We start from the raw sequence: 15,651 nt of genomic DNA on the forward strand, positions 1-15,651 counted from the left end.
ACAGCGCTTAGACTAGATAGATAGATAGATAGATAGATAGAAAAACTACATTTACCTCACATACATTACTAAATTATTATTATCAGTCTCTCTGTGGGAGGAAGCCTGAGTAAGTCGGTTACTCTGGAGTTGGTCAGACATGCAAACTCCACACAGAAAGGCTCCAGGATTCCAACCAAAAACTTTCTTGCTACAAGGTGACAGTTCTAACCACTGCCCTGTTTTAGATCTCGTGTCCATTTCAAGGCACCCGCAGACCTCTGTGTGACCTCTGTTTCTTACATGTACCATATATGATCCCTCCTATGGTGTTTCCATACGAGCCTTCAAAGTAACTTGAAAAAATGTGGTGGGAAAATAAAAGTTCTCATGACAATGTCACGGTGCCCCTTGAACTCTGTCACCACTGTCCCATAAGAAAATAAACACAGATATGACATTTATAGTTTCACGGTCACAAGATTTCCAAAAAACACTATTTTCCCTTGATTTGAACCACAGTGGTAGATTTTATTTTTTTTTAAATCCATATCTCCACAGATATGACCTGGAACAGCCTGGAACACAGAAAACTATAGCACAATATTAAATAAATATATAAATAAACCGTGTACATTTTGAAATATATTATATTTTGTGTATTTCTGGGGCAGTTTGGGAAAAGAATAAGGATTTAGTAATTTTTTTTTGCTGCTATTTTTTTTTTTTTTTTGTTAAATTCGACACGAACAGTATGTAAGAGTTCCGGGTATTTTGAGAAAATGAACACCACCTATAGTAAGAGTATCAAAAATAGTTGGATTTGCAGCTCGGAGGTGTTTAAATTAACACTTTTACATCAGCACCGTTTGTGAGCTAAAAGGGGCTGTGCCTCTGTAAGCAACCGACGTCACCATAAATAGCTAAAGCTAGCCAGTGGTTCAGGGAGAAGAAGAAAAGAGCTGCAAGCGGAAGAAGTACCGGATTTTGTTTCCGACAGTATTCGGTCTATGGTCTTGGGTTATTATTATTGTTGTTTTTTAAATATCTGTATTTTTAACACATTTTGAATTATGTCGACACCGGCAAGGAGACGGCTCATGCGAGATTTTAAAAGGTACCGTCCTCATCGTTTGGGCATCTCTGTGTAGCTTTAGCCCATGAAGCTGTCGGCAGCTAGCTTAGTGTTAGCTCCTGGTGCAAACAATGCTGTGCAGAAACCCAGGCAGGAGTTAATGTGAGACAGGCTCATCGGTTATGGTTTGTCTCGATATTTGATGGCTAATGAAGTGACCGAGACGCTAGGGGATCATTTAAACGCTGTTTGTGTTCTGCAGTGGGGGGAGGTTTTTGTACCGAGGGAATAACGTTTTCTTTTTTTATGGCTAGTTTTGTTTTTTCTTTTTTTGGTGTGGGATCAGCCTCACTTGCAGAGATTTACTGGTGACCGTTTGTCTTGGCTTAACTGGCCCCGATTAGAAGCTAAATGTCACAGGATTTATCCTATTAATACCCGCAGTCTGCGAGCTGTAGGTTTATATTGTCCTTTCAAGTAAGTCAGTCAGTCGGCATGGTCATATTTCATCCTAGGGGTTGTAGGTTTTGCCAAGGTTTGTGGTCGGGGATTGCTCTATCTATATGTTCCTGGTGCTTTATTTTAAATCCAGATATTTAATACACACAGTTAGTACGTGATGATACGATAACAAAAAGAATATGTTAAGGCTTCCTGGGGGAATAACACCTGGCAAGGGCCTGCTTGTAATACCTGCTATCCCCAATCTGTTGCCTCGCTCCATATGGCATCCAACTGTGTGTGCGTGAATAACAGACACACACACACCTGTCAGTGGAAAAAAGATGCTGAGCTATTCTACTAAGAGCAGCCATTGAAGCAGAGGGGATAATGTATCACTGTAACTGAACTCTGCTCTGCTAGTCCCCAGGTGGTAAATGGTGACACTGAGGCAAGGGAAACACAATTGCACATGCCCGAATCAGCATGTGTCCACGCCAGTGCTGGCTGATTGAATTCAGTCTTGCATGGTATTGCTTAACCTCAACTGTTTGACCTGTAAGTCAAAGTGTATGTTTCTTAAAAATGGGCCGCTACACTGTTGTGTGGGGTTTTACCTCAGTAATTTAGGTGTAATAAGACGGTAAATAAATGCTGTGGTCCTGTCTTTTTGACTATATTCAGTAAGGCTTAACCTTCTTTTCTTCGCCAGATACATTTTCAGAAATAATTTTAGTCCACGCTGCAGTGAGCTGTGGCATTTATTCTTGTACGTTGTTGTCTGCATTGCTGCCTTCATGAATGAAACTGGGCCGCTCGTGCTGGGCTGGAGCTGATAAACCACAAACTGCAGTTACTTTTACCGAAACACAGGAAGGAGAGAAGACTTCAGAGCTGACTCTGAATGTATACACACATCGTCAGAGCTAAAAAGAAAGAGAAACAGGGCATCTCTCTGCACTCTTAAAATAGTTTTATTGTTTAGTAGATGCATTCTCTGTATGCTAATCAAATACTGAGTTTGTAGGGTATATTACTATGAGGAAGACTTATGATTATACGTGTAGTTACATTTTTAGCGCATTTTAGCTTACTTCGTAGCATTAATGCAGCATTGTAAATCAGGTATTACCCTTTCATATAACACATGGATATTTTAAATAGTGTGTAAGCTCTGATTTCTATTAGAGAGCATTAAAACCTCTTTTGGCACATGTTATAACACTTTGTGTACCTTTTTTAACCCCAGGTGTTTGAATTTGCTAAACTACATCATTCCCAGAAGGCTTTGTTTGAAATGAATGATTATCTTGACAACACTGTTTTTAGAATAATAAACAGTTTTATGAGGGATTGCAATTAAAGTCCTGCAACAATGCAGTGTCCGATATAAAGAGTCTAAAATGACAGTGACTAATGTCACATGAAACCAAGTTGTACTTTTTGTCTCTATTTAAAGAGAAAACATGTTGGATGTATTTCATGATATATAGCTACAAAAAGACGATATGAATGTTTCTTATATAAGAGCAGTTTCCCCTTTCTTAGGCATTGAGTCTGTTTTGCTTAATGCTTACTTTATTACTTATTTAATGCTTTCTATTGAGGAAAAGCCAAACCTCTCCCCCCAAAAAATGTGTAACCCCAGTTTTGGGCTTTATGTGTCTGATTTACACAAGGAGGCTTTTAATTTGAAATTAATGGGCTAATTTCAGTTCAGGATTCAATCAAAGAGGCTGGTATAGTAGGGATAAGAGGCTAGTCTTTTAAATTTTAAATCTTAATCGGGTGTTTTCTGGCCTCAGCCATTGGTCTCTAGAGGTCAGAGAGCATGTTTTGGTCCACATATAGTTAAGGCAAATAATTAATTATATTATATTATATTAACCTATTTTTACATAATAGTTTAATATAATACTAACATAATAACTTGATACTAATATATTAAAATGCATTCCCAGTTTATTTTCTGACAATTCATGTCAAATTTACCACCACGCAGTCTCTTCATCAACAGTCCCGTACTTGCCCTAATCTTCCTTACTGCAGACTTGTGAGTAATCCCCACATTTCAAGTAAAATAAACTATCAGTCTATCCTAGAAGATGAACTCAGTGGAGCTTCCCTTTACCAGCAAAGAGTTCAGGGAGATTACTGTAAATGAGGTTAATTGCAGTGGGTCCGTCTACAGCAAGGGACTTAGACATGGATCTGCACTCACAGACGCACAAATCAGCCTACCTTGTTTTATAGCTATAAGCTCTTATTAAACCAGCTTTTAAACCGGGCCTGGAATTGTAGGCCTCAATAGCCTGTAGTGACTGCCGGACTTGGCCTATATAGATTTGGTGATTTGAAGCAAGACCTTTAATGTTGCACAATAATCTACCATGAGCTTCAGAAATCAGTTTGATAGCCAACACAGATTTTATTGAGGCCGCTGTCGGAAACTTCATTTAAATTGTTGACCCGCTGCCACACCTGTTTTGATTTGCTGACGCCTCTGTTGCTAGGCAGTTGCTGCTGTGGAATGTCGTTTGTCAGGCACGCCTGGGTAGTTTTATTTGTGGAGCCTCGACGAATTATTATTTTTAATTATGATTAATCCAGCTGTGGTTAATTTGGGTTAGCCGATAAATCATTTGGGGGCTGAACAGCCCAAAAAAAATGTATATATGATCTCAAACCCTTTTTAGTTTCTTATTTTTACCTTCTCACTCTTTTGCCTTCAAATTACAAGCGCTATCATGTGAAAAGCGATGGTTTCCAAATCTTTGACTGGCACTCATTTGACAATCTTTCACCTTTCATCGGATCAGATAGAGGTCTATGCAGAGAAGATATAATATGAAACATTATGTTTGAAAACATAGCAGAGTTATTCCACCTTAACTTGTTTAAAAAAAAACACTATAGTGATTTCATTTAGAGCCCAGTCTGCCAGGCCGGGTCAAGCTGCTGTGATACGAAGAAACATAAGTTTTATCAATTAGCCAGAATGTTAGGATATGTAGATGTGCCGGTTTTCATCACTTGTCTCCACATGGTTCCACAACCAAACTTGCTGAATTATTTAGCAGTGTAGGGCGTCTATAGAGGAAATGTAAAGGTTATGGTTGGAATATGATTTGCAGTACTTTCATCAGCACATTGTGGAAGATGGTGGAAAAATAGTACTTGTAGGATCTTTTAATATGCGTAATTAAAACAAAGGTAGGTTTATTTTGTAGTACTACAGGCTTCCTGTTACTGGGAAGATCTGGGTTCAAGGTCACAGTAGAGGTGAAAAGGTCAAACACAGATGATAATACACAGATTTGAATCAGTACATATTTTTTTTGCAAGCAGTTTTTAAATAGTTTCTTTTGTGTGTGTTTGTGTGTGTGTGTAACCTTTAATATAATGACGTGATGCCAAAAAAGGGCTTTAAGCTTTTTTCTTGCTGACCTTATATAAAACTTGCGCATAGGCTAAAACTGCTTACCCAATTTGTCTCCCTCACAGAGCAGTGCTGTGGCTGAACGAATGAGACTGAAACGGTTTCACACATATCAAACGACAGCCTGTACATTTCATAGAGTAAGCAGTTGCCATGACATGTCAGATCCCCCTGTGTCTTACACAGTCGACATTTTAGATTTAGTTAGATCTCTAAAATTGGATTTGATGTCCGGGTTTTTGATTGGTCGTGTGTGCTAGTCTTGCTTCGTTAGTGCTCTTAGTGGGGGAAGCCTGGGTTGTTTTGTTATGGTGATAACACAATCTGATGATGGCTGATGGTAGGGTAAGGGAAGCCAGATTAGGAAAAGAGATCCTGGATGTGTTGAACTTGCTTTGTAGTGCAGGCTCGTGGCTTCCGCTCGTTTCCTGCTTCGACGTTGTTCTGATAGCCCATCGGTGCTACTCTGAAGTCATTTCAGGTGAAGGTCGACTTGATGGCTTAAGTGCTTTGCATTAACAACACCAGAGATTTGATGGTCACTGTGGATACAGTACTGGTGCTGCAGTGCTTCAGATGAGCTCTTATGTTCACTGACATGTGACAACAGGACTGTCATAGTGCTGTTGATCCTGCGAGCCTGGCTGTCTGTTGAAAGTCGTGTTGATACAGCAGTTCGTGTTTTGATTGCTAATTTTCCTGCAGTAAAGCTGTTAATTAAAACCATCACCCCTCCTCAGCTGTCTTTGCCACTTGCTTCTCTCCCTTTACATCTAAGGGGTTTTTATTTTTGCCATCATTCTTTTTCATGTTTTTCTCCCCTTTATCTCCCCCCCTCTTTTGCTCCTTTACTTCATGTCCCTGCCTCCCTTTCCACTGATTCAGGCTTTTTTGCTGTGCACGTCTTCTCGTCTCACCTCTTTTTCTTCACTCTAAAGTCTCTGTTTCTTTCTCCGTCTTGCCCAGACTTCAAGAAGATCCTCCTACCGGTGTGAGCGGAGCACCATCAGAGAACAACATCATGCTTTGGAACGCTGTTATTTTTGGGTGAGTCATTCTCTAAATCCGCCCTGCCGTCTTGACTGTGCCACTGCGATTGTGATGCGCAGATTCTGCAACCCACCCACCCCCACTGTGTTCTCGTCCACCACATCCTTCTGCTTTAAAAAGTGTTTCTGATTGCAGCCCTGATTGTTGCACAGAGCAGTCTGGAAAATCAGCATGTGGAGTCACAGCAAGTGTTCAGTGGAAGAGAGGGCTGGAAGACACTGTTAGAGATAAGAAAGTGTGTTAAGAATAAACCCGTATTAAAGAAGTAGCTTTTTGCATACTGGGTGTATCTCTGGTGGATAATTTGCTGTGCGTGTTTAAAAGAAGAGCGACTAGAGAAAAATCTACTCAGAAGTGATGTGAAATTTAAGTCGCAAGAATTTATAAAACATCAAATGCACAAGCAAATCAAATAGCTGAAAGTAACTAGAAATCCAACCAGGACCAAGGATGTGTAACAAAACCAAATTAGAAATACTCACATGGGTTTATAAAAATACACTCGATCGTAGTTGCTCACCTAAATCAAAGAGGAGGCTGCTACAAATGTAAAGTATGAAGGCAGCTGTTTTAATTGGCCCCTCAACATGTTCTGTGTGAGCACGAAGAGCTTAGTAAATATGGACCCTGGTGTCTGCAGAGCTTCTACTCCTTGAAGGACAGACTGCAGTACTACTAGAGGTCTTAATGGGGATTAGCAGTGGGGATATTTGGATTTTGGAAACATTTTAAATCTCTCTCTCTCTCTTTGCCTTCTGCAGGCCTGTGGGAACACCATTTGAAGATGGTAAGTTCTACATTTTGAGTCATCTAAAGTGCAGCCTCATGTTTATCTGAGTTCTAGATGTGGTTTAACTTTGCCTTGAACTCGTGATGTTGTTGTAGAGTCGGAGAACTCCGTCAATGTATTATTACTTTTCGGGCAGCGTGCGTGTAGTGAAATGATTATGGGTTGCATGCTCAAATAATCAGTCTACCTGAGCACAAAATCCCACAATTATCATGAGGATCGCCATACCTCTGAGTAGATAGCTTCTTTTTTTAAATTGTAAGTTAGAAATTATTACAAATTGAGTATCTGGAGTGGTTTAAGTGCCTGAAATGCATTTAAAATGACTTAAATTGAAAACAAATTGGTACTTTAATCGGTCATCATATTTTGATCATGTGATAACAACTAGACCTCTGAGAGTTAGGAACTGCTACAATTATTTTTAAGTAGAAAGGGGAATTGACATTTAATCCTTGAAAGTTGAAGAAGTTGTAGTCTAATTTACACACAGGTCACCCCCTTTTTTTTTTTCTTTTTTTTTTCTTTGTATAGGAGTCCCTTTGGCAAGTTATCACAGCTGCAGTAATTTCAACTGAACAATTATCAGGGGCTCAGTTTTGTTGGGCTAAAAACTCGCTGTATCCACGCACTGGCTCTATAAATATGAATAAAAGTACTTATTTTAACTATAGTATGATGTGAATTGAACAGAAGTTTGTCGGTGACGCAGCATCATAAAGTACGATTTTTACCCCTCGACCATAAAAGGCTGATGTGGTATTGTCAGCAGCGTTCATACAGTTTTCTCCAAGCTTGGATTTAAACACTGTTCATTGCTTCTTTTATAATAATTAACTTTCTAGCTTCTCTTTTCAGTCGAGCTGCTGATATTTATAGTAACATAATTCTTTCTCTCATTTTGTCTGACCCCCTCCATCTTTCACATCTGTATTCTCCTTGCAAAATTCCTTATGTTCACCCCCCCTTGCGCTCCCTCTGTCTGTCATTTGTTCTGCCTCATACCCTCTCCGTCTATCTCTGCAGGAACATTTAAGCTTCTGATAGAGTTTTCTGAGGAGTACCCAAACAAGCCTCCCACGGTTCGGTTTGTCTCCAGAATGTTTCACCCAAATGGTAAGTGGGCTAGCAGCTGAAATGCCCTCAATTATCAGTGGTGCAGCACCCATGTTCACTGAAGCTTACAAAGTGTTCTGACCTTCAAGCAACTAAGCTAGTCTAGTGAATAAAATGACAGTGAGACAATGACAACACATAGTTGATACAGAAATACTTTTTTTAATAGCTCTATTTGTGTATAGTATACCTATATTATATCCTTTATCTGTTACAGATCATCTAAAATGTTACTTTTTCAGTCGGGTTTATATAAAATTGTGTTAAAAAGAAATTGTAGGAATAAAAATTTAAATTATTTACATAATCATTGCCTTTTATTTCTTTAAAAACACATCTTTGTTACAATATATATAATATAAAAATAGATTTTAAAACTTCAGGTATGTTTATGTGATCTATGTGTTGAAGTATACTAGAATAAGTGTTCAACATAACACGTTTTGGCTGCCAGGCCAGTAGATCAGACTTTTACTGGCTATTTTAATTACTTTCTACACTAAATCTATAAGAATGTAGCACAATCTATGAGTAGATTTACATTTTATAGTGTAACCTCATCCCTGCCTGTATGCTGCAGATTTATCTCATAGAAGGAGAGTGGACAGCCTGCAGTAAAGTCTACAAGTTTAAAGACTGAGGACTTTATCTGCATCTAGCTTTTATTGTAGCAGGTAGAAAGGCATCAGGAAAGCTGGAAGAAAGGACAGTAAATGGCATCAAGGCAGCCTCCACATTAACCTTATGCCAAATGAGTCACATGCTGAACCAGTGAGCTAATCCAGCCAGATAAACCAGCACCCCTATGCTTCAGTTTTAAACACAATCTAAAAAAAAATGTAGATTTTTGTAGATGATTGTGTAATATTTAATATATTTTGTGTTAAATATTTATTTATTTATTTATTTATTTAATTTTAAAGAGTTAAAAAAATGTCCAGGAGCAAAAATGAACCACTGCAACTTTCCACTAGGTTTATACCAGCGGCCCAATTCCTCTGTTTAAAAATGAAATTGTAAGAATGTTTAACTTTTTTACATTTTTACTCAGAATAATTATCCAACTCTTGCTAAACATGTTGTAAATTTGTTAATTTTCCTTTTTAATGGTTTGTTATTTTATTCAGTTTCTGGAGGTAGACCCAGTCTTCCAGATCTCACAGTCTCAATAAACATGCATCAGAGCCTAAAATGTATTTTCACACATTTTTATGAACTATAATAACCTTGGTGGATGCCGGCATTGTGATGAGTTATGTATGTAATATGTTAGACTTATTTATGGCTTTGTTTCATTTTTAAGTTTTCAGTTTGCAGTGCTACAATAAGAACAAGCACCAGATTACAATGTACTTCACCAGTAATGTAAAGAAACTGTCTTGATGATTTAAATTCAATTTAAATGTTTAATTTAAAAAAGTATCATGTATTTATTTAAAGGGACGGTGCACATTAATGTCTATATTTAATCTGTAGCCTCTGGCAGGTCAAACAAAAACAGTACAATATTTCTTATTGTACTGTTTTTGTTTGGGCCACAAATAAATATGAAAGCATACAGCATTAAATATAACGCACATTAGCATAAAATTAATGGTCACAGATACATTCCTCATTAGCTTTAGTTGTAAATGTGTCGCTGATCTTTTTCTCTGCATGTCAGTTTACGCAGATGGCAGTATATGTTTAGACATACTTCAGAATCGCTGGAGCCCCACATACGATGTGTCGTCCATACTCACCTCCATCCAGGTTGGTCGTGTTTCACTTCCTTTTCATACATTTTAATTCACGGTGAAGCATGATGATTCTATACAGGGACATCCGAAGTATCTCTCCTGGTTATTTAACCTTCAGGATGTCAACATTTTCATCAGTAGTCTTCTTTTTTCTCTCTCGCAGTCATTGCTGGACGAGCCAAACCCCAACAGCCCAGCCAACAGTCAGGCCGCACAGCTCTATCAGGAAAACAAGAGAGAGTACGAGAAGAGGGTGACGGCCATCGTGGAGCAGAGCTGGGTGGATGTCTGAGCTCCTCTTGCTTTCTGCTCTCTACTCTTCTCTCCATCACCCGCTCTTCACCATCCAAGTACTTCAGTCTCTCATTTTTACCTCATCGAGAAAAAAAATCAAGAAAAAAGAAAACACAGCAACTATATCAGAAGAACTTAAGTGCCACACTGGGGGGGGGGGGGGCAAGAACAACCAAACCAGAATGGACATTACCTTGCTTGCCAATGCATTTTAGGGAAACAGGAGAGGGGAAATCAATCTTGTATTTGTTCCCTGTCTTTACTTTTATTTTATTTTTTTTATTGCATGATGTGACATAAGTTATTGCTAACAGAATTTGTAATATATCTCTGGTTGGAATGATGCTGTTTGTGTTTCACAGACTCCTTCCCATCCCCCCTCTTCTTTTTTTTTTGTATCCACAACTTGGCTAAGAAAGGGGCACATCAGTGACTGAATCATTATTTTGAAAGTCGTGGGAAAAGCCAGAATCAGTAGCATCATCACCATCATCGTCATCTTTGAAGTCGACAGCAGATTCAGCTGATAAAGAGCAGTCCCTGATCTCTTCCGGCGCATCTCTGTTTATTTTAAGAGATGCTGTAGGTTTGGGCTCGCAGACGTCACAGGCTGCAGCAGTGCCAAGTCTCCCTTGCACTGATGAATCATGACTGGCAATCTCTGAGCTTTTCTTTTAATCATTTCTGCTCGCGGGTAGAAGAAGGTTGTTTGAGAGGGTTATGAGAAAGTGAATATTAACACGAAAAACTTGGACTAAGGCTCTGCAGTCCCCGACAGTTTCATTCTTTGGTATATTAGAAACCGCATATAATGCTATAATCAAAATATATGTAGGGCCTGATGGCCCTTAGCCAGCGAGTTCAGATGTGGGTGGTGTCGCTGTATCATTCGATGTGGGGGGGGATGGGGACAGAATTGGCATTGCTGGAGGTACTCTGCTTCTACATCGTGTGTTTCTTTAGTCTGCTTCTTTTCTATTTATTGAACCTTTTTACTGTTTGCAGTCAAACTGTTCTCCTCTTGGTTTTCTCATTTAGTTCGTCAAAGAAAGTAAATGACGTCTGAATGCTTTGTCGCCTGTGACATGTGTCAGCCTGAACACAGTCGGTGCTTTTGTTCTTTCTCTTAAAAATGATACAGCTGACATCTGAATTAGCAAATAAGCAGAGGATGAAAGCTTCATACGTTTTTTTTCCCCCCTATAATTTTTGGGCACTTTATAAGAGAATTGATTGGATGAGAACAAACTGCTCCAAAGATCATAAAGCCTGTTCCAAGAGTGTGATGTCAACTGTTTTCCTAAGGGCTCAAGTTGTTTTCATGCCTGCTTTTTGCCCGCCGTTTTATTTGCTCTTATTCCCCCATTTAAAAACGCCATCTCTCGAGTGTAAATTACTCACTTAACCTGCCCGACTCCAGCTAAGTAATCAGTCATCATAAACCAGAATTCCTCTTTTCCTTGATAATAAAGGTTATATTGTGGCTTGTGACTTATCTCACCCAATAAGCAGAAGGGATATGTTATAAAAAACAATTTTGTGAATTAAACATAATGTATACTTAACGATATGCTGTATAAACATAATAAAAAAACACATTTTTCAGACTTTGACACAGGTTCTGGTCATTTATTCATCCATCCGGTTCCTTATGTGTTTAACCAGGCTGGGTTAATTCCAGGTGACACAGGTAACCTGGACCCACAGGGTTAACGCGAAGAGACCGACAGCCGGTCTCATAATTAACTATAGGGTGGAACTATTACACAGAGTATTGTAGTTTAAAGCAAGATATTGCAACATTTCTGGCATGTTTGCTGATCCTCTGTCTTTACGCTGCTCGTACCAAAATCAATGCGAGCTTCATCAAAACTTGAGATTAGTACTACAATGATTGATTAATTGATAAGATGTACTGTTATTAATGAGCAATAGTAAATATTGCCAAAAACTAAATCCATTCATTGTATTTGTGTGGCATATTAAATCAGATTTTATTAAATGCAAAAATGAATCACAAGTACAGTAATGTCCCAAAATGTTAATGTTAAGCCACTAAACCGTGGCTTAAGATGAAATAGCCCCTTGGGAAGCTCTCATATATTAGTAGAACTAAAAAACGGTTCTCACAGTATTGAATCTGTCGGATGAAGTCAGTTTGGTGAGTGCGTGTTTAACTTTGCTTGTGAATCACTTGGTATGCGTGTCTGTAAGCCTTTAAAGGAGAATGTGGTGGTTGTAATGAAGAGAAGCAATCATATCAGCATTCTCAGAACTGAGGCTTGCCCTGTGCTTTTGCAACGCTTCCTGCTGAAGAAAGCAGACATTCTGACGGTGCACATGTTAATAATTAATGTTAATAATAATCGAGTGTTCAGCCTCACAGCCCCAGGTCAGCTGCTCAAGAGTTTTACTGACCTATATTTTCACTGGTCTGCAAAAACGCTTTTCATATTTTGAAACATTATATTGATTAAATTGTTTTAATGTATTCAGAGAAATCTGTAAAATAATGTTGCTAAAGCCTTCAAGTAAATATGGTCTAGTGCACCCTTTAGAGTCACCCCCTGCTTGCTGCAGGTATTGCTGCCATGTAAAATAGGACAGCTGCCAACACACCGTGCCAGAGCAAGTTAACAGCTTTCATGTTAACCTCTGTAGCTTGACTTTTAACTAAAGTTCACTTTTCTACATGTCGGAGCTCGTTGAACAGACGTAGTTATAAGTAGCAGTATTTGTATTTTATTGCCGTATATGATTAACTATGGAGTGGCTCCATAATGTAGTCAAAAACAATGTGACCAGGAGGAGGCACAGACCCAGACAGCAATGACCACACAAAAAATGATAAAACAAGTTCTTTATTGTGCTTCAGACAAGAACACCAGTGTCATCTTTAGTTTGAAGCTACATTTAAAAAACACATTTTTAAAAAAAAAAAAAAGTAAAACTGTGATTGAAATAGTCGAGCAGTGGGGCTCACAAACTCCCGCAGACACCGCTGCTGTTTGTGCACAAATGAAAAGGCTGAAAGTCTAAAAAGGCCAGTTTTTTGGCTCAAAATAAAAATGTCTTTGGATGTCTGAACTCCTCACAAAGGGTTAGGGTTAGGTAAGGGTTAAAAACACCAGGATTGTAAAACTATTAAAAAAATAATAAAAAAAATAGTCTGACGTGATAAAAGCTGAATCCAGTCTGTGTTGATCCAGCATGACTGGTCCGGTCATCGACCCTGTGACGGAGCAGAGAGATCCATTAACAAAGACTGTCATTGTAGCTGTATGTATATGCTGTGTGTGTGTGTGTTCACAGACATACCTGTTGCTTCTTAACAATCTCATCTCTCGTCTTGAAGACCGGTGCGTCCTCCACTATGATGCCTTCAGCCATTTCCTTCACTTTTTCCAGCAGCTCTGTGCTATACCTGCCATCGATTATGAGACATAACACTTCATTAAACCAGAACTCATCCGTGTGCTTTATATTCTTCTGTAAGGATATAGCGCACTGGGAAAATAACATCACTGAACAACAGAAAACTATAATACTGGTAAGAGAAGAATTGTTTATTCTTCGATAAAGTTAACAGATGTGAATGGTTTCTTCACCTCCTACACATTTCCCTTCATATAAATGAAATTTTGTCCTGCTTCTGATTCACCTTTGAGTGCAAACTTTTGGATGAAAAAATAGTGATATCCTTTTATCTGCCATTTTTGCATGATTGCACCCTATACCAATTCCGAGGATTAATGTCTTTTAGAAGGTGTAATCACAGAAGACATCCAATATGCACTTCAACAGCCAGCGCTGCTCCTCGAGCGCCCTCAAACTCACTGAAATGAAAATCCAATTTTGTGGGTTTATTGCTGTCCAAAAGCTAATACCAGTCGCAGACCCCAGTGGCTGCAATTACAGATTACTACAATGACAAGTCGATCTGTTAAGTTGTTTGGTGTGTAACAAAAAATACAGATTTTGTTTTGAATAACTGGAAAAACAAAAAAACTGTTTCTATCTAAGAGTCCAAATCATTCATATCAAGTCAGGCATGCATTTCATAATCACATTATATCACAAATGTCAGTAAATCAATCTAGTCTGCCGGGAAGGAGAAACCTGCTTTGTTGCAAAAGAAAGTGACATGTGCACTGGAGAGGCGATAAAAAGACAGCCCACCCTAGTTCTGCTTTTTGCTAACATCCATGTAATTGCTAGTAGCGTGAGGCAGAACCATGAAGCCCATTCACATTGCACAGGTAGTGTAGCTTCTCTGGGATTGCACATCCATACTTGCTGTTGCAAGGTTAGCTATATCTGCCCGCACACTCTCAACATGAGTTTGGAGAGTGAGGGTCCAATGGATGAGGAAATTATGTGGGTTACCCAGACCTGAACACTACCAGACCAGGCCTACCAGTCAGAGGAGATTTTTAAGGGCAGATTTTCCCCTCAACTTTGGCCAAGTGCTTGAGGTTAGAGGATCGCTAAATCTTAGGGTTTCAATTTCTTTTTTTTACCATATACACCATATATAAAAACATAAGTAACAAAAGTAACAGTAACAAAAATAGGGTAAAATTGGAAAAAAAGGCCTGTAACTTTATAAAGAGACCCACTTGATAACCAAAGACTGTTTTTTCCAGTGAAGAAAGACTGGATGTTATCCAGTAGCAGGCACAAACATCTGATATACTGATATCAATGCAATATTGCATTTGATATTTCCATTATACATACATTATATTTTTTCCCTGAACCATAATTTTTAGGGCCATTAAAAAAATGTATAATCACATAATTTATCCAGCAGGTTATCTTTACAAATCTTTACAAACTCAGCATCGTTTGCAGCAAATGTAGTAGAGTAGCATTGCAGCTTATGCAGACGACTCCAGTGCTGCAGGGGGCAGCACCGAGCCCACCAGCGGAAAATAAACCTCACTATAAACAATAAACTCTGTAAATAGTTTGGGGTAAGTAAGCAGCAGGAACAACAACAACAACAATAATAATAATAATAAGTAAGTAAATACTAAATCTAAAATCAAACTAATAATTTCAGAGAAAAGAGAACACTGGTTGTTACCCTTTAGCAACCCTTTAGCTTGTTTAATAAGGAAGACAAAACTTAAAAACAGTGGTTAGTCATCCCGGGCTGAGGGAGCTGTGGAGCGGCTGTCTTAGAAAAAGTGTCCGTCAGCAGGCTTCAATTAGAGGCATGAAAGCACGCTGTGTTTACCCACCGGCAGCCGAGGAAGACGTTGTTGGCCCACACCATTGAGAGGGAGAGCAGGTGGTCCAGCTGCGAGTCTTCAAAGTCGTTCAAGTTCCGCAGGATGAACTCCCGCCTGGGCTCCCAGTGCTTTTCGCTCTCCCAGTAGCCTCTGTATTTCTCCACCTGCTCGGCCACAGCTCGGTTTTGCTGGATAAAATCCTGAACGTCCAGGGAAGACATCTTGCTCTCCCTCGGCCAAGACAACAAAAACGACTTCCTGTCCTTTCAAGCGGGTCTTTGAAGTCGTCTTACAGCCCTGCTTGTTTTACACAGCGCCACGCAGTGGTGGAGCAGAGCAGTGGTTTACATCCAAACGTGAACAGCAACTCTCAATATTTCATATGAAGTGCCATAATTAAGAAATAATGTATCAAATAATTAATAAATTAACATATAAATTCATTTTTATTTAAAAAATCAATAATATTATTTTACTATTTAATTGATTAT

The 15,651-nt window shown here is 38.9% G+C and overlaps 2 protein-coding genes across 2 annotated transcripts; one reads left to right on the top strand and one right to left on the bottom strand.

Annotated features, from left to right (window-relative positions):
• Positions 1-889: 889 nt before the first annotated feature.
• Positions 890-11,536, top strand: ube2b (ubiquitin-conjugating enzyme E2B (RAD6 homolog)). Its single transcript, XM_087847435.1, has 6 exons — positions 890-1,096; positions 5,901-5,981; positions 6,746-6,771; positions 7,801-7,890; positions 9,554-9,642; positions 9,793-11,536. Exons 1-6 carry the CDS (start codon positions 1,053-1,055, stop codon positions 9,919-9,921), a joined length of 459 nt encoding a protein of 152 aa, XP_087703561.1. The 5' UTR covers positions 890-1,052; the 3' UTR covers positions 9,922-11,536.
• Positions 11,537-12,768: 1,232 nt separating this feature from the next.
• Positions 12,769-15,396, bottom strand: xtbd1 (XRN2 binding domain containing 1). The gene is made up of 3 exons (XM_006785026.3): positions 15,170-15,396; positions 13,242-13,347; positions 12,769-13,155 (listed from the first exon to the last, which is right to left on the bottom strand). The coding sequence occupies exons 1-3, from the start codon at positions 15,379-15,381 to the stop codon at positions 13,147-13,149; spliced, it is 327 nt and encodes a 108-aa protein (XP_006785089.1). The 5' UTR covers positions 15,382-15,396; the 3' UTR covers positions 12,769-13,146.
• Between the last annotated feature and the right edge of the window lie 255 nt (positions 15,397-15,651).

This window comes from Neolamprologus brichardi, chromosome 10 (assembly GCF_056152115.1).
Source record: "Neolamprologus brichardi isolate AB-2024 chromosome 10, ASM5615211v1, whole genome shotgun sequence".
NCBI lineage: Eukaryota > Metazoa > Chordata > Actinopteri > Cichliformes > Cichlidae > Neolamprologus > Neolamprologus brichardi.